Raw genomic sequence first — 24063 nt, forward strand, 5'->3', positions numbered from 1 at the left:
AAATAATTTGAAATGGGGAAAGTAATATGAAATGATATTTTTTATTTTAATTAAAATTAAAAATTTTATTTATTTTAAATTAAAAGTTATAATTTTTAGTTTTTTCCTATTTTTTTAAATTTTTTACTTTTTTATGGTATTTTTTTAATTTTTATTTTTTTGACATATTTTTTAAAAAAATTAATTTGAAATGGAGAAAGTAATTTGAAATTATGTTTTTTATTTGAATTAAAATTAAAATTTTTATTTTTTTAAATTAAAAATTATAATTTTGATTTTTTCTCATTTCTTTCTCATTTTTTATGATATTTTTTAATTTTTTAATTTTTAAGATTTCTTTTTGAGATATTTTTTTAAAATTAATTTTAAATGGACAAAATAATTTAAAATTATCTTTTTTATTTGAATTAAAATTAAAAATTTTATTTTTTAAAATTTATTCAAAATTATAATTTTTATTTTTTTCTCATTTTTTCTTTTTTTATGATATTTTTTTAAAAAAATTAATTTGAAAATGAGATTGTAATTTGAAATGATAATTTTTATTTAAATTAAAATTAAAATTTTTATTTTTTAAAATTTAGAATTATTATTTCTATTTCTTTTCAATTTTTTTTATGGTATTTTTAATTTTTTTATATAAATTTTTTTTAGATATTTTTAAAAAAGATAATTTGAGATGGGGATACTAATTTAAATGATAATTTTTATTTTTATCAAAATTATAATTTTTAATTTTTTATAAATTTAAAATTTTAATTTTTATTATTTTTTTGAAAAAAATTGAAATCATTAAAATAAATATTATTTTTTAAAATATTATTTATTTTGATGATTTTAATTTATTTTTTTAATATTATCTATATAAAAAATAGAGGATGACGTGATGACGATCAAACGTCATTTAAAATGTTGTTTTGTCTTTTTTACATCAACTTAATAAATAAATTAAAAATTATATTATTTTTATAAATAATTTTTTTTTAAAATTAATTAGGTAAAGCACTGCCGTCGAAGATTGCTACCGTAAAAGCCCAAACTCCTACCCGGATACAGGCACCCGGACATATTTCGCCCCACGCGGCCGCGCCCCGCGTCCAGGCTTTCTGACGCTTCTTGCGTACGAAAGCCGTGATCTTTTCCCTACCTCCGTTACTCTCCCGGCCCCACACTCCTCGCTCTGGAAACGACGGCAATGGCGGTGGACTCCGCCGGCGATCCAGCGAAGGACGACGTATCGTCGGCGTCTTGCCCGTCGGTGCACAAATTGGTGGTGAGCTCCAAGGACGAGATCCGCGCCGTCGCCCGCAAGTTCTCCGACCAGCCCGTCCAGAACCCCGACCCCGGCGTCTGGGCCGTCCTTACCGCCATCTCCAAGAACGCCCGCCAGCGCCCCCAGGTATCCCCTATGTCTCTTTGCCGTCCACTCTCTTGAAGAACTCCTCCAATCTTGGCCCTAATCCTATCCCTAACCCTAGTTTCTTTCTGCTGTGCGACGGCGTTGTGCTGCGCTGGTACGCGTGCGGCAGCACCGGTCCTTTTTTTATTTTTGTTGTTAATTACCCGAACCAATCTTCGGTTCTCCGGAGATTCTGACGCCGTGGAATAGTAGAAAGTCGTTATCTTTTTTGACTGCAAGAGGTTTAGATGTCACGCTATAGGTGATTGACTCTCAGCCACCAACTTTGCGAACTATTCTCACGATTCTTGTTGAGAAATAGCAATCACGTTAGATTGATCATTCATATATTGAAGCATCTCTATTGTTTCCTGGCTATAAGCTGTTTTGACCTTAGGCTACGAGCTTTATACCGTATGCTTGGGGATTTACTTCATATAAAGTCCGTACTTCTAAAGGGTTGTATGCTTTCTCATATGCTTTTCTAACACTTCTTCAAAAGTTGCACTGTAAATTTCTTTGATCCCACAATTGTTTCCGAGTCTGATGAACAAAATCTGATCTTTCATTTTGATCAAGGTGCAACCTTTGTTCCTCATTGCACATGAACAAATCATCTTGATCAGTTCCGCGTCGTGTTTTCTCCAACTAATGCAACTTTTTGGATTCAACTAAAGCTCACAGTTTTACTTGATTTTTCTTACTTTGTCCATGTTTGTCAAAGAACTATGCTTTAAAACTCCTCCATTATATTAATTGTCATCTCTTGATAACCTTGCTGATGGAGATAGTTTATACAAGGGAATGAATATTCTTTTGAGTGCGGATGAGCATTGCCTGGGTCGATGTGTAGACGATACACGTTTCCAGATTGGAGCACTTGCAGTTAGTGCTAGACATTGCAGAATTTTTAGGGACAGAGTAGCAGCTGCTGATGGAGGGCTGGATCCCAATTTGCCTGTGCCAGTTTTTCTAAAAGATACAAGGTTGTACTCATAATTGATTTATCAGATGATTGTATGTACGTAAACTGATCTGCCCTAGCTTTGCAGCACAAATGGGACGTATCTCAACTGGAAAAGGCTAAGAAAACATTCTCCTCAAGTTAGACTTCAGCATGGAGATATAATATCTTTTATTGCTCCTCCTGATGATGGTAATATACGAGAATTTTTCTCATAAAAGTTGCATTATTAATCTGTTTTTTATTATGCATAACAGTGAAAACTTTTAATAGACCTCTAAGAACTGAAATATGTTTTTTTATACTTAAACACATGTTGTTGCCAATCCTGATTTTGAAATTATAAACTATTTATACACCTTTACTGATCAGGGCACTATTGGCGATATGGCCATCAGTTTTATGCTTCTGAGATTGCTATAGCCCTCCATGCAATCAGGACATCTTTATCAATCTTTATGTTAAATAGAAGGAAAAAAATGCAACACAGTGAAAGCAGAATGTGGTGGAAATTTAGGACATGCATATGCAGAATCATCCCCCTTTTGTTTCGTTGAATTGATATTGTGAAACTAATGAATTTTATTTACTGAGAGATTTTGTCAAGATTAGATATTTAAGAGGTGCACAATGGGTTTTATGTTTTAAAAGTGAATTTTGTATCTCCTCATGCAATCTTAAAATGCTTCTAGTTGATGGATTGATGATACTGGAAGAAGATTACATAGGGCAGAGGGAAGAGAAAGGAAGTGTCACAACAATGAATTATTGAAGCACAATTAAATTAGCCCTTAATTGTCAGTTTGCATCAACCCTATGTGTTACCAGGACCCCTCTTCTACTTTCTCACCATTTCCTGCCATTTTTTTTTTCCTCATTCAGCTTGTGAAGAAGGTTAGGAAGGGTTGTGCAGCTTGTCCCACTCAAACCATACACAATCATATACAGGAAAAAAAGATAAGAGAAGGAAAGAAACACAGACATTCTTGTGTGCATGCAATCTTGACTGGCTGTAGTTGTTCATCTTCCACTCAAACCACACACAATAAGGCAACAGGGAGCATAGTCTTTCGTGCTGCTCCCCTTTATTGTCCTAGTGATGATCTTAGTACAACTAATGGAATCCAATGGAATTGCTTAGTTGTAATTGTACTTTATAGTTGGATATGTGGGGAAGAAATCATGACTTAAATCTATTCACGTGTAAAATTTATATGATAAATCCATTGATAAAACCTTGCCCCAAATGGTTATTAGGGTGAATTTAATGATAGAGGCCTTAAGCAATATGAATCATACCCCTCAAGTTCTCAAATTATTAATGTAATCTTTAAGAAATCACACCTTTATAGTATTTATGGGGTTATGTGAAGAGGGTCCGCCTTGGTGCAACAGTAAGGTTAATCCATTATGACCCGAGTGCCACAGTTTCAAAACACAGAAATAGCCTCTCCGCACCCCAGACCCTCTATTGGGGGGAGCCTCATACACTTGGCCACCCCTTTTTTGTGGGATTTTGTGAATCAATTGAACACTTGAGATAGATATTTTGTGTATGGTCACATCTAATGCCTAAAAGGGGAATGTTGATGATGAATTCCAGTTTCCATCCATAATCCAGCCTAGCCATTAAGGGCACATCATTTGAGTACTATATGTAGCACTATGATTGCACCAAGCAATTTGCCTATCCCCAATAGTTTTGTAAGTTTTTGCATAGAGAATATGTCATCTATGGACACCATTACTCATGAGATGGATTCTTAACACTAACCTTTTGGTGAGAAACTGGCTGGTCGGTCAGTATAAGATCCTTCTTTGATGGGTCAAGGAATAACTAGTTGTGGTTGACCACTGTCTACTAGTGCAGCTATACACCTTTAACCTTATGTATAGCTAAGAATGCAGGTGTTACAGCAATAATCTCATGGCTTGCTTTGAAACTAATCTTGTAATCGCTGAAGTTGTCACAAAAAATGGACTCTTCACCTATTCATGTTCCGTGTGACTCATACTCATTACCATATGAGGCATCTGCATGAATGAAAACTATGACATAAAATGTGATCACATCATCAATAATGTGAACAGCTTTTAGGCTCTTCAATTCCACCATTAGGGATGAGACAAGACAAACCAAGCTGAGTAGTAGGCTGCCTAGGTTCAGCTTTCCACGTGAAAGGGCTAATTTAGCTCAAGCTGAGTTCCAACCAAACTTAACAGAGGTATCAAGCTCAGATTAGAACTCACATGAGCTGAGCTTGAACAATCTTGAACAAGCTTCATACAAAGCCAATTTGAGCTTTTATTTGTTTCTGGAAACCTCAACTGTTAAGACTTAAGAGTCTGTTTAGTAGTCGAACTTTATGAACTATTTCAGCTTGTCTTGTTTCCTGGAGCTCAAATGAGCTTATACCAAGCCAATCCCGAGCTGTTCATGAGCATCTTGGATCTTGTGCAGGCCAACAACGGATATTAATGTAATGTGGTTGCAGGCCTTGTATCCTATCTTCTCGTTTTTGCTATATGCAGTATATACTTGCAATCCTAACCACAACTTGGCTGATATGGGAGCCAATATATTGATGCATTTTTAGGTGACAATTTGATTGTTAATATATTCGATAAAAATATATGCTGATTGAGAATAGGGTCATCTTACCTGCTAACCTTGTGCATGAAATTGATATGATCTTCATCCACCACTTATAATAAAAGTTAATCTTTCCTTTTTACCTTGCAAACCTCTTCCTATAAGAATCAGCCACATAGTGCTCATAACCAAGCCCTTCAAAAATGCAGCAGCTATAGTATATTCTAATATTAAGCACATATTCTGGAATTTACTGCATGAGGCCGTGGTCATTCCGCTCCACATCTCTCTCTCTCTCTCTCTCTCTCTCTCACAGCTATAATTACTTTTATATGTTAAATATATGAAACGCTTTGTTTAATTTTGTTTTTAGGAGAAATGAGAGAAGTGCACCTCCCATAATTAAGATTGGTATTATGAAATTGCCTAAATCATAAAAAATCTTTAATTAATTTTGGAGGATCACAGCTGTCCAATCTACTTGTGCATTGCAAGTTGAGATCACAACTACTTACAATAACTCTCCCATGCACTGCACATACCAAACTCTTATGCATTTAAAATGTGAACATATCATATAGCAAAGTTGAGATGCCCTCACTTGCAGAATTGCTTCCTGTGTCCCACCCTTTTTCCCCCTAGATCTTGCGATTCATGAGCTGTTGGATTTATCGAAATTTTTTTGTATATGATAGTGGCTGTTAGCTATCTGGCTTCATTGATATATTATTTGGATTTTCTACTGTGCCCTGGGCTTTTGTTAATTTCAGTATCCTTTATATGGCTACCCTTGTTTCATCTTGTTTCTGTTCTTTAGGCAACACATTCTTTAGCATCTTTTTAACTTGATTAATATTGCTTTATATGTTGTGCTCTTTTGTTTTATTTGTTTTTGTTGTTGTCATGTTTTTCAGATAACTCTTATGCATTTGTATATCGAGAAGTGCAAAAAACCACTTCTTTAGCAACTGGTGCAGCTTTGAAAAGAAAGTCAGGTATAATGTTAACGAGCCACACGTATGTGTGTAAGTATGCTGCTTTGTCTGCGTTCTAATTCACATGCTTTGAAAATTGGGGAATGTAATTGTTTGTTGGAAAAGTTAAAACTCATGCATACCTATATTCAAACAGATATCCATCCATCCATCCTTTCCCACCTGCAATTGCCACTTCCCGAATATGTTCCTAGTCGGGTTGTTCTAGAAAATCAAACTTGTGATTATGTTTGTGCTCAAAAGTGCTCTTTGAGCTTAATTTTGGTCTCACCACTAATCTTTAATATATCTCATTTTGTATATGCAATCCTGAAGAGGATGTTGTTGCTGAAAGCAAGAGGCTGAAAGGTATTGGCATTGGTGCACCTGATGGCCCAGTTTCACTAGATGATGTACGAAGCCTTCAACGGTCGAACACGGTATCCATCACAGAGAATTATAATAGCCCTAGCTTTAATCAGGAGAGGATGGGGTTGATATTCTGTTCGAAAAGGTTTTGTCTTGATTATTTGAAATATATGCAGGAGCTTAGGCAGCAATTGGAATCTCATGTTCTCACAGTTGAGAACTTGCGTAGCGAAAATCGGGCATCCATTGCTCAACATGAGAAGGTATGTTTTTTTTTTTCTCATTGTTCTCTAGCTCTATATGACTTTTCATTTCATTCTCATATGCAAAATTTTGTGTGATATTCTCATATACACAGTTTTCTGTGTTTCAAAATTACTATAGTTTCTCAACATTCTCTGATATTTCCGCATTATTTTTAATTTATTTTGAGCTGCACACTTCTTAGAAACTGAATTTAGTCATATTAAAACAAACATGGCATCTCATATAATTACTGAATGGCATGAAACTTTCCTAGTACTTGTGCTCTGAATGGGGCAGTATCCAATTTTCTTGTTCAGATTAATTGTTTCTTAATTGACACTCGTACATCAAATCTTGAATGGAAAATTTTTGTCTTGGAGCTCAATTAAAATAACATTTCTCCCTAGCAAGGATTCAAGTCTTGGTGGGACATCCCACGGGACATCAAGATGGGGTATCATCCCATGCGTTAGGCCAAGACTGTCTCACTATCGTCCTTGCATCCCGATTGACACATCTTGGGATATCCCTTGTCCTAAGTGCCGGGACAGCGATATGTGATGTTCCATGGGAAAACCGGGATAGCCCTACACTAGGGGATTTAAAACCTTCCTCCTTAGAACTTGTTAATCCATTTATCGTGTGATTTGCATTAAGACTACTTTAAACTTGATTTATAGCTATGTGGGTGCTTGCTAATTTGCTACCTAACATGGAGATACAGTCTCTAGAGTCTAGACATTGTTCTGGTATATTGAGAAGTTTTGACAATAAATTAGTAATGAGCATGCTGAACTTCTTGTGTCAGCCTTGACACATATGTATCAAGGACTTTTCCATCTAAACATACTTGGGAGATATTTCACCTGATGCTTTATGAGTGTCAATGACATAATATGTGTGCATGTTCGTCCCTGTTCCCCTGCTGCCCCACCTTCCGCATCTTTCTTTTTTTCTTATTTCCTCTTCTAATCTTGTTCTCAACATATCTATTTTTTATGCACTGCTGTTTTCTTCTTTTCTTATTGTTTTTTCCCACTTGTCTCTACAATGTTTTATATTTTTATTGGTATGGATCAGGAACTGTAACTGTAATTTACAATTAGACCATCAATTTGTAACTCTAGAGTTTCTTTTTTCTTTCATCTTCTTGTCTGATCTTCCAAGGTATAATGGTTTTATTATTATTATTATTATTATTATTATTATTATTATTATTATTATTATTATTGCCTGTAGCTGTTTGATGTTCAGGAGGGGATTAAATATTTGTTCTCATTACCTGTCCAGTAATGAGCCGTGGCATGTGTATAAAGGAAAATCCTCATATTTTAGGATGACTATTTTATCATAGAGCATAAAATTTGCCATTTTCGGTAGAAAATTGATATCACAAAAAATGAATTGCCAACTTCATGAACCTTTTCCATATGTGGTCAGACAACTTGATTGATTTATTGTATTCCACCCAAATCCCCCTTCGCCAAAGGAGGCTAATGTTTCCTTTTCTTAAGAAGGGGTTATCAATATCATCATCATATAGTCTCTACAACCACTTCCTAAGAGGGTTGTGTTCACAATAGGGGATATGCTTCGAGCTTTCTCCTTGCCCATGTACTAGCAAACTTTTATTCTGAGGAATTAAATTATAGAGTGTTAAGAAGTCTTATAGAGATCTGATGGTGAGGAAACATGGATTGATTTTGGCATGATTCACTCATAGTTTTACTTAGAAGCTTGGTATAGAGGCTTAAGGACATCTACTTGAGGTGATACTTCTCGATTAATCTTTCTTGTCTTATTAATTTTCCACTTTAGTTACTTAAATTTAACACTTTTAGGTCATACTTTTTTGTTTTGCTGAGGTAGAAGCCCCTTGATGTGGATTCAAGCTAGTTGAAGGTAGTCAAATCCCCTAGGTGGTCCTGTAAATGCCTAGGTGGAATATCCAGGTTGCTAGGCATGAGCCTGAATGAAAAGAGAAATTATTAAAGATCAACACAATTGTATGCTTTCATATGTAGTTCCTTAAAATCAATGAAAGCACATCAAAGAACATTTTATTGATTAAGGTTTCTTGTCCCAGCCTGTGCTGCCAAGTACTGTAGTGACCCATAAGGTACCAGTAATATATGGAGCTCAATACAGTACCATACCAGCACCTACAGTCTCACTTCCTGCAGCATACAGTGTATCAGTGTGGGGTTGTATCATTATAGACCACAGTACCACGACTGAAGGTCTTGATATTAGCAGAAAGTAAGTTTGCATAATTTAGTTACTTTATTTTTTTCTTGATATTTTTTCTGTTAAGCGATTTAAAGTATTTAAAGTTCCTTAACATGTTTAAGCATCAATTAACATCTGAGTGGACATGCTATAGTTGGACTCAACTTATCTCTCTTGAATAAATACTTTTTTGCTTAAAGAGGGAATTAATTAAAATTAAGTATCTTCATAAATTAACAAACCAGGTGCTTGCCTGAGACAAAGGCAGTCCTTGGGCTGTGAGGCATCTACCTATGTACTTGGACAGCCAACTTGCTTGGCGCTAGGTGCCTATGTGATTGGGTTGTCTGCATGCTTAGGTGGGAACACCATGTGCCAAGGTGTTCATCCATGACAACCTTGAGCTAGAAAGGTTGAATATCTTGGAATTCTTGAAAATGATGGGATGCTAAAAGATGTCTGCTACAAGCATTTTTTTTAAAATATGATTTTTGCTTAAATGTGTTGTTATTGAAGGAATATTCGAAATATGAAAAAATTTTGCCCAACTTTTAATTTGAGGATCACATTTAGTGTCTCCCTAAATCACAGAAAGAATATTTCTACAGGCTAACAGGTTCATGACATGCACTATTTTTGTTGATTAAAAGTGGCATTTGGCAATTCCTGTGCTACATGAAACATTGGTCTTTGCTGGATATTGAGTTCCATGCAGACGGTTTCATTCCAGACCTACATCTACTTCAAATGTTGTTCTACTTTTTGCGGTCTCTTGGAGGCTCTCTGCTGTAATAATGACCAAGTCGCTTTTGCTACTTTCCTCCCTTATTAAAATGAGACCTGTCATTTTAGCTCTCTGGTGCATGTTTTATTAATGAAATTGAACTCTGCAGGAGATGAAGGAGCTAAAGGAGATGGTATCAAATTCTTTTCTCGATCAAATTAAAGAGCTGCAGCATGTGTTAGATGGGAAGCAGAAAGAAGTAGATATGCTCAACACATTGTCAGCTGAATTACGGAATTCAGTAAAAGATCTTAATGAAAGGCTTAGTGCATCCATGCAATCACGAGTTGATGCTGATGAGATAATTCAGAGGTAAAAGCATTATGTTTGACATTCTAACATAATAGGTGCCCAATTTTTCAATTCAGATTAAATTTGTGACCTATGGTTTCTTTGTTGATTTGAACTTTTTGCCACAGTTCTTAAATGCATGAGTATCAGTGTTTGTTATATTTCCATCCCTGTTATGTTTATGAATTTTTATGCAATACGTCCAGGCACATGCTTAGGGCAGGATGCAATGAGGTGGTTGTTTGTGTAATTATATTATCAAGTCCTGGGAGTCTTTAAATGAATGATAACCTTAAAAAAGAGGTCCATGCAATGTTTAAGGGAAAATGATTGAATATGCTAATACATTTTTTTTTTTTAAGTACCAGTGGGTTCATATTATGTAGTTAGCCATGAGCGAGTGCTGGTATCACCAGTTTCTTGCTGCATACTTGTTCATTTAGGCTGCAGTTTTACTGTAAAACGACTAGTGTCATACACCTAATGAATTTACCTTATTTTTGGTCCTGATTAGTTAGAAGATTTCTTTTATTATTATTATTATTATTTTAAATTTTTACCCTTTGCTGTATAATTATTTGAGTTTTTTTTTTTTTTTTTAAATATCCAACAGTTCACAAATATGGCCCTCCATGCAGCAATTATCAGTTTATGTATTATTTCTGGAGCATATGTATTAAGGAGGGTTTCGTGCAAAGACAGTGTTTTCTTGTAATTTAACTGAGTTGTTAAATGCACCCAAATGAAATAGTTTGCAGGCTAACAATGATATGATCAGTGTGTGTTATGAGAATACCCTTGTTGCTTTCAAGTGCCTTGGAATATTGGAAGGGTATTTAGATAAATTAGGTGGTGTGTAAAGCTCTCCTCTTAGCCCTTTTGTGCTATAACCCTATAGGCCTGCCTATGTATGTGTTTCACTGCCTGACAAAAAGTGTGCCTGCATGGCAGGTGCATTTGCGTGATGCTATATGCTTATGGATGGAGTAAGTCTTAAAGTTGTCTAGTTTTCCTACTTCACATCATGTATTTGTAACTTTGTGCATCTTTCTTTTTCTTAGAATGACATTCTTTGAAGACATGCTTGCTTGTGCCTCATGTCTTCGTCAGATCAGTTTTTTCTTCACTGAGTTCTCTTTGGCAGCTACCAGTTTTCCTCTTTAACAAAATTTTTAGTCCATTCCATTAACACCTTATTGTGTTGCCTTAAATAATATGTACATAGAATTTAAATAAATGAGTACATAGTTCAAAGTGAAATTTAGGCCATCAACCTGTCATCAGAGTGCAAAAAATGCTGTCGGTATGGTTGTTGCCTATGAGCAATGTGATAAGAAAAATATGCAAGGTGTCGTTTATTATGTAATTAAAACAGAAATTTGATAAGATGATTTTGTTGCATTTCACATACAGTTGAAAACCTGAAACTGAATTTGTATGCAAATTCAAAGTCAAACTCAACTGTGAACTCATTTTTAGATGGTAATGATCATCCATTTCTAGAAATTAAAGATATTTTAAAAGCTAGACTTGTTTAAGATGAGACATGGCACACCTAAAGAACATGCTTCTGTTGAAGATGATAACTGTTAGATGGAAGAACTACCATTATCAGATTTGATCAACACAAAGTTTGTGTATGAAGCTATTGTAGGATTCAGGAAAACTTGTTCATCAAAAGAAGTATTTGGTGATCATGTTTCATGTGATGTTTATTTGTTCATCAAAAGAAGTATTTGGTGATCATGTTTCATGTGATATTTATTTTTCGATCTGTCATAGAACAATCAAACCAAGAGAATAGTATCATATCTTGATTATCTATCATGTTTACTGATCTAAAGATGAGGAGTGAAATACCAGACAACCATTTCATCCAATATCAATGTGTCTTAATTTCAGATCATATTTGGAGTGCCATCAGTTTACAATGTTGAAACCTTCATTTATGGGAGTTAATCTTCATAAATGGATTATTGTTTTTAGCCCTAATATTTACCATATTTTGCTTGTGTTTCTAGGATAGTAGCCTTATATAAAGTGATCTATGGCTTTTAGATTGGAACTTTTGAAGAAAAATTCTAGTCATCTTAGAAAGATGGAGCCATGGATGTAATTGTATACCCTTTTTTTAATGAATATGGAGGTTAAGAAATGCTGGGTAGAAGTGAGAATATCCGTGAGACAGTGGATGAATTTTCTAATTCATGAATTAAGGAGTGAATATGTTAAGATGGTGCAAACACCTTTCAGAGTCCTAATGAATCGTGAGTAGTACTATTCTAAATTAAGTATGATGGGTGAAACATTTTTATTTTCTAGATCTTACCTTTTTAAAAAAGAAATGTTGGGGCATTTTTTGATTTTGTGGTATTGATATTGGTAATTTTTTTGTTAGCTATTGTTGTGGGGGTTTAGTCCCACATTGGTTGTGAGTCAGGGGTACTCCGCCATAGGAGACATTCTCTCTCTCAAGAGGTATCTTTTGGGCCAAAGCCTAGGGAACAAAGCTGTGAGGCCCAGCAGCCGCAAGCTTATAAGCTATGGCAACCGCAAGCGTACCAGCTACGGGCCAAGGGCCGTAAGTCTATAAGCTACGGTATGCACGTGGCTAAAGCGGACAATACCTCTTGCTGGGATGAGCCCTCCGTCCGTATGAGCGCCGGAGTTCCTTGACCACAATAAATGACGCTAGAGGAAGGGTCCTCCAATAAGACAGTTTCCCTGACTAGGAGGGGGGCTATTGTTGTGGGGGGTTTAGTCCTACATCAGTTGTGAGTCAGGGGTACTCTGCCTTATATGGGATAGGAGACACTTTTTCCCTTAAGAGGCGTCTTTTGGGCCAAAGTCTAAGGGATAAAGTCGTGAAGCCTGGCAACCGCAAACGTACCAGCTACGGCCCAAGAGCCACAAGCCTATAAGCTACGGCAACTGCAAGTGTGCCAGCTACGGCTCAAGAGTTGCGAGTTTATAAGCTATGGTATGCACGCGGTCAAAACGGACAATGCATTTTGCTGGGATGAGCCTTCTGTCCGTATGAGCTCCAGAGTCTCTTGACCACAATTAATATATTTTTCTGTACTAAGCTTTTCTCACATCCCTTTTTTTTTCTGGATCATACAAAGACATAAAGCCTGATGTTTTCTTGCAGTCAGAAAGCGACCATATCTGAACTTGAGTCCCAGTTAGATGAAGAAAGACACTTGAGAAGGGAGGAGAGAGAAAAGGCTGCAGCAGACCTGAAATCTGCATTACAGAAAGCTCATTCAGAGGCTCAAGAGGAAATTAAGCGGCAGGCTGATGTTTACACAAGACAACATAAAGAGCAGCAGGAAGTTATCAGTAAACTTCAGGTTTGCAGATTATTCTAGTAATATTTAAGTAACTGTAAAACAACATGTAGTCATACCAGTGAAGATGTATCATATTTTTATATATAAATGGTTACTTTTTTCCCTTTGTACATTCTCAGGAGTCAGAAAAAGAAAGTCGTTTGCTTGTGGAAACACTAAGATCTAAACTGGTAACTGGACTGCAACTAAACTGTCATCCTGTCATGTTTATGGTACTGTTTCTTGTATTCTTGTGTTGTAATCATTTGCTTCTCTTAAATAGGAAGATGCAAGGGAAAGCCTTATGATGTCTGAGAAAAAAGTGAGGCAACTGGAAGTCCAGGTTCAAGATGAACAACTAGCCTTGGCTAACTGTAGAAAGGTATGCTGAGCTGCATAAAACTTTTATTTTAATTAGATTTGGAGATAGGCATGAGAATAACTTTGATAAGTGATATTACTTCAACACTTAAATTAATTTTAATTGGTGATATAAAAAATAAAAATCATTTTTTGAAAATTAGGAAATAAGACAAATTTTACCCCTTCCTGTGAGGCATTACATGAGCCTTGTCCTGATAGCAGACCTGCTCACTTAGTGGCTAAAATATACTTATTGTTGCTGATTGTAGCACTATCTACTACTGTTAAGGGAAGCCTCATGCTCTCATTTACTTCTATTGTTGAACAGAAATCAGAAATGCTGGAGTCTGAATTGAAAAGACTGAAGAAGGAACTTGAAAGTGAAAAGGTAGACATAGTATGCCTTTTGTGAATATATTCTCATCTAAGGATTCTGATGGTACGGAGTTTTCTTTGTTTACTGATTCATATAAGATTTTTTACTGATTCATATCAGGTTTTTTCAGAGTTTTCTTCGTAAGGATCCTTTGAGATGGTAAAGAAAAATTACCTCATCCATGCACATGCACATGCACATGTAAAAGAGTGGCATGCATTTAATAGCATCTGTGTGTTCTCTCATTGAGTTGGTCCTGGTATTACTGAATAGCAGAACTAGCAGGTTATATCTGGTTCTTATTCAATGCTTTGATCACCCGATGGAACAGCATGCTCTGAGTGCTGTAAGATGTGCAGCATGTTCGCTCGTGATATAGTGAGCCATGGTCCATGTATTATGTGATTCTTGGATGGGATGTGCGGTATGCATGTTTCTGGGTTTTCTAGTTGTTCACCAGGCATAAGATCTATCTCAGTCCAGTATATTTTTCACATTATATGTGACTATAATTGGTAGTCAGACATCTGTTTCATATTTTTTTTCTCTCTCTCTCTCTCGAACCATTAAAAGAGATCAAAAAAATTCAAAAATTAAGACAATAAAGAAAAATAAGGAACAGTACATTCTTGTCTTTTAGCATTGGAAATGGATCATACACATAGATATAATAAAAAAGAAACAGAATGGTAAACTTTATTAAAACTTGAGGGAATTAAATCATGAAAGATGCTTTTTTTTTTCCAAGGTTTGCTGCTGAAATATTAGAAGAAAAGGTGAAATTGGACAACTAATGGAGATCGGAAATCGGAATCTTAAAAAAATACAAAAAGCAAATAGCAGCAAAATACAGGAAATAGGAAAGAAAAATCTGTCTTCAACAATGGAGCTTCCTTGCTAAATTCCTCCTTTATTCATATACACTTTCTTATTTGTGAGGCATGCACCATTGCTTATTACCGCCCCATGCAAATTTTCCATCATCATAGAATGTCTTTTGATGAATGGGACATAAGTAGGATATAAATTTATCAATATTGTGTTTTGTCAGAATCTTAAAATAGCATATGATTGCACTTTCAGCTGGATCCCAGTAGACTTATCCAATTGTATGATTCAAAGGTCTACATACATGGGGAAATTGCCTCCCGCTGTTCTTGCTCCACCTATGGTCTCAAATGTGTCACCCTTCAAGCACTTCTATGTTTTCCTGCTTTTGTTTGTCAGCTTTACAATGTTCTTTCAGCTATACCTTACAAATATAGATGTCTGTGTAACACCAAAGATAAGAATATAGCTATAACATGCAAGCTTCATCTTATTGATCTTTCTTTGCTGTGCATTCTTTAAAGGCTCCATGTGCTGTTAGGTCTTCCCATCCTTTCTGACCATGCTGCACTTTCCAGCCACTCCTTGCAGGAGCCTTCTTGAATCTTTATTTCATGTGCTGACACACTATCATATGGTTCTTCAATTTCCATCAATTTGTTTTCCCACTCTTCTGCCTCCCCGGTCTAGGTACTTTTAGGCTCTATCCTTAGGTTTTAGCAGGCATCTACCTTTTCATCTCCACTATTCCCATCCTACATGTGACTCATGGAAATCTGTTAATACTAGTTCTGCTGATGGCCTAATTAACCATGCCCCTATTATGTTGAGGAGACTATCAAGGTCAATGTTTTAAGTTTTGGTATTAGGCCTTGTACTGGTTCCTTGACGATACATTATGATATGCCTTCATAGTGATACATGGTGCACTTGTGGAGTTGGCGCAGCACCTATACCATGTGTTGGTATGGTGGCATACTGAGCCTTTGTACTATACTAATAACAAACCAGATTGATATGGTACTCTTTGCATTACCCAATATATTTGATACTCAAAAACCTTGATCATAGTAATTTACATTGTCTACCTTCTGATTCTACATGTCACATTATCATTTCACATAGCTATTTATGGTTGTATGGACCTTGGATTTTTGGATCTCATAGATGCTTGTTTGTAATCATTTTTATTCATCATCTATTATGTCTGACTGGCGACTGGACACCACTCTCCTCTTCTGCACACTTCTGATCTAATTTAAGATTGTCCTCTCAAGTTGATGGTTTTAAATAGCTAGATCTTGCTTCTTTGAAAAAAAAAGGTTGAGATTTTGCTCATGCTTGTGATCTAAGTAAATACTTTTTATGTGAATTCTATATATATATATCAAGTTTTCGACGTCTCACTTCCTAAAATTATAACCACAATATGATTTTCTTGTTCTTGAAGCTGATTTCTTTTTGCTTCAGGTTAGTCAGCATTTATGATTTTTTTTTCTTTTTTTTTTAAAAAATTGATTTGAAACACCGAAACAGCCTCCCTCGATGTGGGGCTAAGGCAACACACATCTAACCCTCCCTAGACTCCACAATATCAGGATCCTTGTGCATTTGGCTGTCCTTTTTTTATGCATGATTTCTTTAATGAATCTATTCATGCCGCTATTTCTTGTACTTCTAAATACCATTGTAGGCATGATATATTTATATCAAATGCCTGATACTTTGGCTGTGTTAGTCATTTGCTGCTTGTGTATATTGAGATGGATTCTATTTTAGCTGCATCATGATTTTGTACGAACTGAGTAACCTTAAGGCCTAAATGCATTTCCCTGCTTTGTCTGAGAATTTTGTATGCTATTCTTAGCAGGTGGCCCGAGAAGAAGCATGGGCAAAGGTCTCAGCTCTTGAGCTTGAAATAGCTGCTGCGATTCGTGATCTTTCTATTGAGAAACAAAGGTTCCAAGGAGCCAGGGAAAGAATAATTCTACGGTAAGCATAGAAAACATTTTTGTTAAAGAAAAACTGGATGCAGATTTTAAAATGTTCTGCATAATAGTTTGAAAGTGAAACATTTTGTTTCTAAATCTGCATCCATTTTTGTGCATACAAGTAAAACACAACAAGATGATAATTTACATAATATGCTTGCTTTTGAGAATTGTTCAAATTCATCTTTCTTCATTCTGGATTGCTTATAATCATTAGCTCCTATGTCTTTTTATTATCTAGGTGAAGCATGGCTTGAACTGATAATGATGCTTACCATGTTATACTATAGTTACATGGAAGCATGATCCTAGCTCTCTTTTGTTTAATCGAACTGCAAATCATGTGTTTCCAAGAGTAAATGACAATTCAAGCTAATACTTTCATGCGTGCTTGGAATATTCGTAAGTGATGGATGCCAAAAGTCATGAAGTAGACCACTGTGCACCAGCTGCTCTACTGAGTGTTCCAATGTGCACTGGTGTCCTCGTAATAGCAAATTTTGGTACAATTTTGTTCCAACCTACATTTTTTTAAATATATTTTGCACCTGGAAAAACTTCAGATGTGTGATTGTTATTGCATTTATATTATGTACTCTTTTTTTTTTTTTGGCAATTATGACATTCTATCCAAAATGCTTCTTAGTTCCTATTATTGAAATATTTTGCTGTATGGACTAAAGGCAACCTAAAGGGGAGTATCTGTAGTATTACTTTTACAGTATGGTCTGCTGAACCATAATTGTATATCTAAAACCAGTCTCCAAATACATGGAATTTGATGCATGTTGAGGTCCTATTGATGTTGTGTATTATTTTGCGTACGATGGCTGTCACATTCTTGAGTGAAATCAGGTGCCAATGTGAACTATGACAGTTTGACCTATAACACTCGTATGGCTCATACAGACGCAGATACATACATACATACGTATATATGTATGTGTGTGTGTGTGTGTCATGTCTCTACCTCGTTTGCTGCATGATCTGTCTACTCACTGGTGGCAATTTTTAATCATTGATTATGACATAAGTTAAAGAAAAACCATCTTTTGTTGAATGGACCTATGGCACCATTTTGTTCAGTGAACTCAGTGTGCACCTCACTGTAGAATGGTTGTTTGGTCCTTTAGTAAACACTGCATTTTATTTCAATTTTTGGGTCAGTAGAAATGATTTGCCAGAAAATGATGTTTTCCTCTCTTTGCTATAGTTAAATATCAAATGAATCATTGTGAAGAGTGTATCCGTTTTTCCTTTACATATTTAGAAATTTTACTGCTAATTACCATTGGGATTTTTCCTTGCATGTAAGATTACATTAGTCCCTCTGTGGCTAACATAAAGGGTGACCCTATTGCTTAGGATATTTGGATTTTTCTCTATATAATAAATAGCATTGTCTCTCCCGTATATAACCCTCTTATGGCTGACATCCAGGGAAACCCAATTGCGTGCTTTCTATTCAACAACTGAGGAGATTACTGCACTGTTTGCGAAACAGCAGGAACAGCTGAAGGCCATGCAGAAGACTTTGGAGGATGAGGAGAATTATGAGAATGCATCAATAGGCATTGATCTGAATGAACCAGCACTGAGAAATGTGAATGTGGCATGTGTCAGTCAAAGAGGAGGAGAAGCTCAACCGAGCAACAATACAAGAGAAGCTTCTGCTGCTGCTACTCCAAAGAACGCCCAAACCATGAATGACAGTTCTGATGATGATGCCGGCACTACAGAGAAGCATGATTTTGACCTGGGAAGCCAAGATGGCAATACCCAAGATTTAGAATGCATGAATGCAGATAGATTGGTTAAAGAATTTGGTCCAGACATTTATGGTGTGGGCCCTGCTGTGGTTCCTGATGGGGAGCCTACAGACACCGAGCGGGTTCTTGGAACAGAAAGCCAAGCTGGTGATGCTTGCTTGGATGAACAAAACACTGCTTTGCAAAAATGCAGCAATCTGGGAGGAGACACGATGCAGCTTGATGATGAAGCCCAGGTCCAGGAAAACACACAACCTCCTGGGAAACTTGAAGGCCTAACTGGTGGTTGCTCCAAGTCAAGACTGGAGGATACAGAGACTGGTACAATCAGGACTGCTGATCTTTTGGCCTCTGAAGTTGCTGGGAGCTGGGCAGTGAGCACAGCCCCTTCTGTCAATGGAGAGAATGAATCTCCACAAAGCATGAGCGATCCTGGTGCTGGTGGCGGAGACGCAGGAACTGCTATTGCTACCGCTGCACTGCTGACCTGCTCTGATGGCCAGGCAGCAGGGAGTCAGAGCAATGGTGTTAATGCAGTCTCTAAGCTGAGCAAGGAACATCAGGTGCTGAATGCGATGATTGAAATAGTCGCCCCTGATTTCAGGAAGCAGTTCCAGGGTGTTGGAGGGGAAGAGAAGAATGAGTCCATGTCTGATGCAGAAACGGAGGAGGGTAGCAACAATGGTGATGCATCTACTAGCAATATGGAAGATGCTTCGGAGGATGATGCTGCAGATGATGACAATGAAGTGATGATTGAAGATTCTGTTGGGTGAATATGAAAGTGAAGATGAGACGATGGACGAGGTAGGTATGGTTCAGGAAGTTTTTTTTTTGATTGTAGATATGTGAATAAATTTTTTCCATGTATTTTAATAGTATGTAGACGTCAGAAGGAAAGACTATTTTCTTGCAATGAATTGAAATTTCTCATGCTTTCAGCGGTCTATGTTGGCTTGACATAGGTTTGTGCCTAACCATTCAAATGGCCGTGTATGAACTGCTATTTCCAGGCAATCAAGTAATTTCAGATCTTGCCAGGCAGGTTTGTTGGCTGATCAGATATGTATGTACCAGCTCTGGCTTAAGTTCATTTCTTTGGGCCCATTTAGAATGTATCTTGATTGTGGAGGAATATAAAGCCCTGGATGTGGGCTATTGTTTGCTGTGAAATTATCATCAACGTTCTTCTCCTTGCTGCTTGTGATTCATGAAACTAATTCAAGCAGAAGGAATATTTGATCGGTCACAGGTTGCTTGAACTAGTGGAGTATACTATTCGCGCTTTTTTAAAATATGTATGTATGTGTGTGTGTATGTATATTTAATGTATGTAAAGGTGCTCTTGAAATTGGTGCCAAGACTTGCACCGTGCACCATGACAGCATGCAGTAAAAGTTGGAAAAGGGTCGTAAGTTGAAACAGAATCGATCACGCATCAAGTACGCACACACACGCACAAACACGAATTACTACATATGTATGTATGTAAAAGGGTGCTTTGGAAATGGTGCGTAGTCTTGCACCGTGCGCTTGGATATTATACGGTGAAAGTTGTAAAAGAGAAATTGATGCGAAAATGATCGAACATCAATAATATATTCCTGGTCACAGGCAAGGAGGTGCTTTAGGAACCGTGTGTTTGGTTGTCTTGCGGTGGGTGCTTTGCTCTTAAGGTAGGTCATGGAAGGTTCCACGTGGTAACAAGGGTAACCTTGCTGCTTGCCTGATGGAAATTGAAAATGACTTTCGTGTGGGGATCAGGGCCTAAGTAGGCCTCTAAATTCCTGATAAATTACTACCATTACTATATGCTGTCATCCTGATGGAACTGTGTCATGGAGGATTCGTAATTCTTTTTCCCTGATCATCGAGTAGCAAGTGCATGGGAAAAAATTCCATGCAAATGAACATGATTTTTGCTCATCTTCTTCCCTTCTCATAGTTTCGGGTATGCTTTTTAGTTACATGTATGCATGTGCTTTATGTCTTTTTTTCACTTGTGATGCAGAGTCTAAAGGAAGCACATGGCAGTTAAAATTCACATCAGGGTTAGGAAGTTAGAAGAAAGTGGAAATGGACCCCATTCTGTCCATCGACTTGATCTGTTCTTCCTCTGATGCTGAGGAGAGTAGTTCGAGAAAACACACCAGTGTGATTCATTTGGAGACGACCATTTGCCTGTCAGGTGATGGTGGGGCCCAACTCACGTGCTTTTCACTTTTATGTATTAATTTGCCATCCATGTAGTAAGGCGTACGTTCTCCACCATTACAACAGGGCTAAACAGGTACTCGTAGTTGTTGAGATACTTTCCGAGGGGACTGCCATGTTCCCTTGTGGCGGGTGTCTACCTACGCTGCGAGTGTGCCCGCAACCCTGGGTGCTTACGTGATGGTGGTCTCTGCGCTCATTTGGTTCGCAGAATTTTTTTTTTTTTAAAAATAATTTTTTAAAACATAAAATTTTTATTTTTTGAAAATAAAATTTTAATTTATTTAATTAAATATTAAAATATAATTTATTATAAAATAACTTATATTTAGATAAGCATCTAATTTTTTGAAAAAACTGTGTAAAATACCTTTGATACTCTCGATAGATATAAAATCATACATTTTTACTTATAAACTTTATATAAATATAAATATTATATTTATATTAATATAAATATAATATAAATATATTATAATATAATATTAGATCATAATAATTTATTGTGTTAATATAATATTAATATATTAATATTATATGAATATTTTAATATAATAAATTTATTAATATAGATATAAATATAATATAATATTAATATTAATAAAAATATAATATTAATATAAATATTAAAATAATATTAAAATATAATAAATATTAATATTATATTTATATAATATATATTTATATAAATATTAAGATAATATTAATATAATATATATTACTATTTAGTATTTCATTCTAATTATCTATTGATATTTTATTAAATTTTAGCTATGTATCTTAAAAAGATATTTTAGAAAAAAAAAGTACCACCACTTTTAATATCATGGGAAGTGACAAAATCCATCTCCCCTATAAATTTTCACTTCTCATGAAATATGGGAAGTGACTTCCCATAAAAAATATTTTTCTACTCTCTTTGCTCTTAAAATTTCAACCAAACAAGAGTTCCCTTCTCCACTTTTTAGAAAATACCTTTTTTTTTCCTTTACTTTCTGTCAACCAAATGAGTCCTCTATTGTGAGGCTAAAGTATGTTAGGATTTGACGCCTCGAGATTCGATCTATATTGAGCCCACAATGAGGTTCGCGATGAAAAACGGAATCCAACGAGATCAAAATCATCCCAAACGGAGTTCGGACGGAGGAGATACATACCCTGGGAGCCTATTTTTCCAGTCCACCGTGGATCGGGTGGTGCACCGAGAGGTCTGTGGACCGTGTGGATGTTTTTCATACATTTCTTACAGTCCATGGCACTATTCCATAAATCGATCGTGATTGGATGGCTCTGGGATGCTTACGGTGATCATCCAACGGTTCAGATCCTTATATAGGCATGATTAGGAGTTCTAATCGCTATCTAACATGAATTTAAACCCTTTAAAAGACCTGATCGGTGAACTGGAGAGTGTGTGGTGGATTTTGTTCAACTAAACACCAGTGGTGGTCTCGAGGCTTGGTGCGGCGTGGATTGAGGAGAGTGCAGGAAAATCGAGAGCCCACACGAAGAGAGAGAGACCCATGGTGCTGTGAGGAGAAAGAGCAGAGGCTCTTAAACAGCGGATAGCAGTTGCTTCAAGGGTTCACGGAGGTTTTCCTAGAGAGAACTTTTGAGAGGGAGAACTTCCTATGAGGGAGAAATTGGGTGTACGAGGGTTGAGGATGAGATCTCCTCTTATAAATTTTTTTTTTCATAGTGAAGTTTGCATGCCCTATGGAGGTGAGCCCTTTTTTAGCTGATCCACGTATTTTGATTGTTTCTGTTTTATTTCTTCTTTTTTCCTGCTATATCGTGCAGTACCGAAAAGATCTTAGGAGGTGGTGTCCTGGCCAGACATCCATCCAACAAGTGGTATCAAAACGAGGCGGTACAAAGACGCAGATTGCAGCGGTGGTGAGCAAGATTGAAGATGGAGAAGACATGATCAATCAAGATGGAGATTAACAAGTTTGATGGAAAGAGCAATTTCTTCTTATGACAGGCAAGGGTGAAGGACGTACTTATCCAGCAAGAATTGATCGATGCTCTCTTGTGCGAGGAGAAGCTGACCACCATGGAGGTGCGGGATTAGAACGGCTATAAATGCAGGCGGTGAGTACCATCCGCATGTATTTAGTGGATGAGGTGGTGATCCATATACTTAGCGAGACTTTTCCGACGGTGCTGTAGTCGAAGCTCGAGGAGTTGTATATGGCGAAGTCTCTCACCAATACTCTTTTCCTCTGGAGATAGTTCTACCAGCTGTGGATGACTGAGGGACAAAGCATGCAGGAGCATCTAAGCTACTTCCAGAAGATCCTCACCGACCTCCTCAGTATTGGTGAGAATGTTAAGGAGAAGACCAGGATACTGGTTTTGCTAGCATTGCTTCCATCTTCGTACGAGTCCTTGGTGACTGCTCTTCTAGTGAGAAAGAGCCCCATCAAGATGAATGAGATCATCGCGGCGATACTTTGGAATGAGGTTCTCAGGAGAGAGAACCCGGCTTCAAGCTCAAATGGTGGTAGCTCAGCTTTGATGGCTTTTGGAGGAGCAGGAGGCGGTAGACGGAGCGACAGAAGATCGCGACGAGGGCGGTCCAAGTCCAGGAGGGACTTGAGCAAAACCAGATGTTACCGATGTGAGGAGTTGGGGCATTTAGCCAGAGATTGCCCTCAACTCAAAAATCAGATGATGGCTGTTGTGGCGACGGCCAGCAGTGATTCAGAGGGAGATATCGTGGAGATATCTGATGAGGTATCTACTTCTTCCCAGCAATGGATATTAGATTCTACATGCACCCATCATGTATGTTGCAGATAAGAGCAATTTGACTTCTTGGAGAACAGTGAGGGCACTGTTTATCTGCTGGATGGATCGAGCCGTGCGATCAGAAGCATCGAGACAGTCAGCTGGAATACACATGATGGTGCAGTGAGGAGATTGGGGGAGGTCTGATACATACATGATTTCAGACGGAATCTTATCTTACTGAGCAGACTGGATTCGAGAAGCTATAGGACGGTAGCTGGTTGAGGAATCCTAAGGGTGCTATGCGGCGATAGGATTGTGCTGGAGGAAAAGAAGGGGAGGAGAGGACATTATTATCTGTCAAGGAGCCCAGTGCGAGGTGGAGCTTCAGGAGCCAGGTGGAGCCCAGTGCAAAGTGGAGCTCTAGGTGGAGGTGGATCGGGCAGGAGAATCGAGAGGATGAGAGGCGACGTCGTAAGGTGAGATTCCTATTGCCGCAGGATGATGCCCCGAGCAGATCTCAGGTCAGGAAGAGTACAGCATACGACAGAGATGGGATCAAGCGGTCTGGCTTGACTCCCATGTTTGCCCATTTATGATTAGCAGAC

The 24063-nt window shown here is 37.1% G+C and overlaps 1 protein-coding gene across 3 annotated transcripts; it reads left to right on the top strand.

Moving 5' to 3' along the window:
* Nucleotides 1-1046: 1046 nt before the first annotated feature.
* Nucleotides 1047-19441, top strand: LOC105043354 (uncharacterized). Of its 3 annotated transcripts, none has more exons than XM_010920873.4 (13): nucleotides 1047-1399; nucleotides 2201-2385; nucleotides 2452-2555; nucleotides 5871-5951; nucleotides 6267-6370; nucleotides 6476-6562; nucleotides 9668-9870; nucleotides 13001-13202; nucleotides 13322-13372; nucleotides 13465-13563; nucleotides 13873-13932; nucleotides 16616-16740; nucleotides 18180-19441. In XM_010920873.4, the coding sequence occupies exons 1-13, from the start codon at nucleotides 1196-1198 to the stop codon at nucleotides 19282-19284; spliced, it is 2610 nt and encodes an 869-aa protein (XP_010919175.2). In that variant the 5' UTR covers nucleotides 1047-1195; the 3' UTR covers nucleotides 19285-19441. The 3 variants fall into 3 exon arrangements, with proteins under 3 accessions (XP_010919175.2, XP_010919176.2, XP_073111964.1); XM_010920874.4 differs by having other exon boundaries at nucleotides 16619-16740; XM_073255863.1 differs by having other exon boundaries at nucleotides 1164-1399; nucleotides 2191-2385.
* Nucleotides 19442-24063: the final 4622 nt, after the last annotated feature.

This window comes from Elaeis guineensis, chromosome 4, assembly GCF_000442705.2.
Source record: "Elaeis guineensis isolate ETL-2024a chromosome 4, EG11, whole genome shotgun sequence".
Taxonomy (NCBI): Eukaryota; Viridiplantae; Streptophyta; class Magnoliopsida; order Arecales; family Arecaceae; genus Elaeis; species Elaeis guineensis.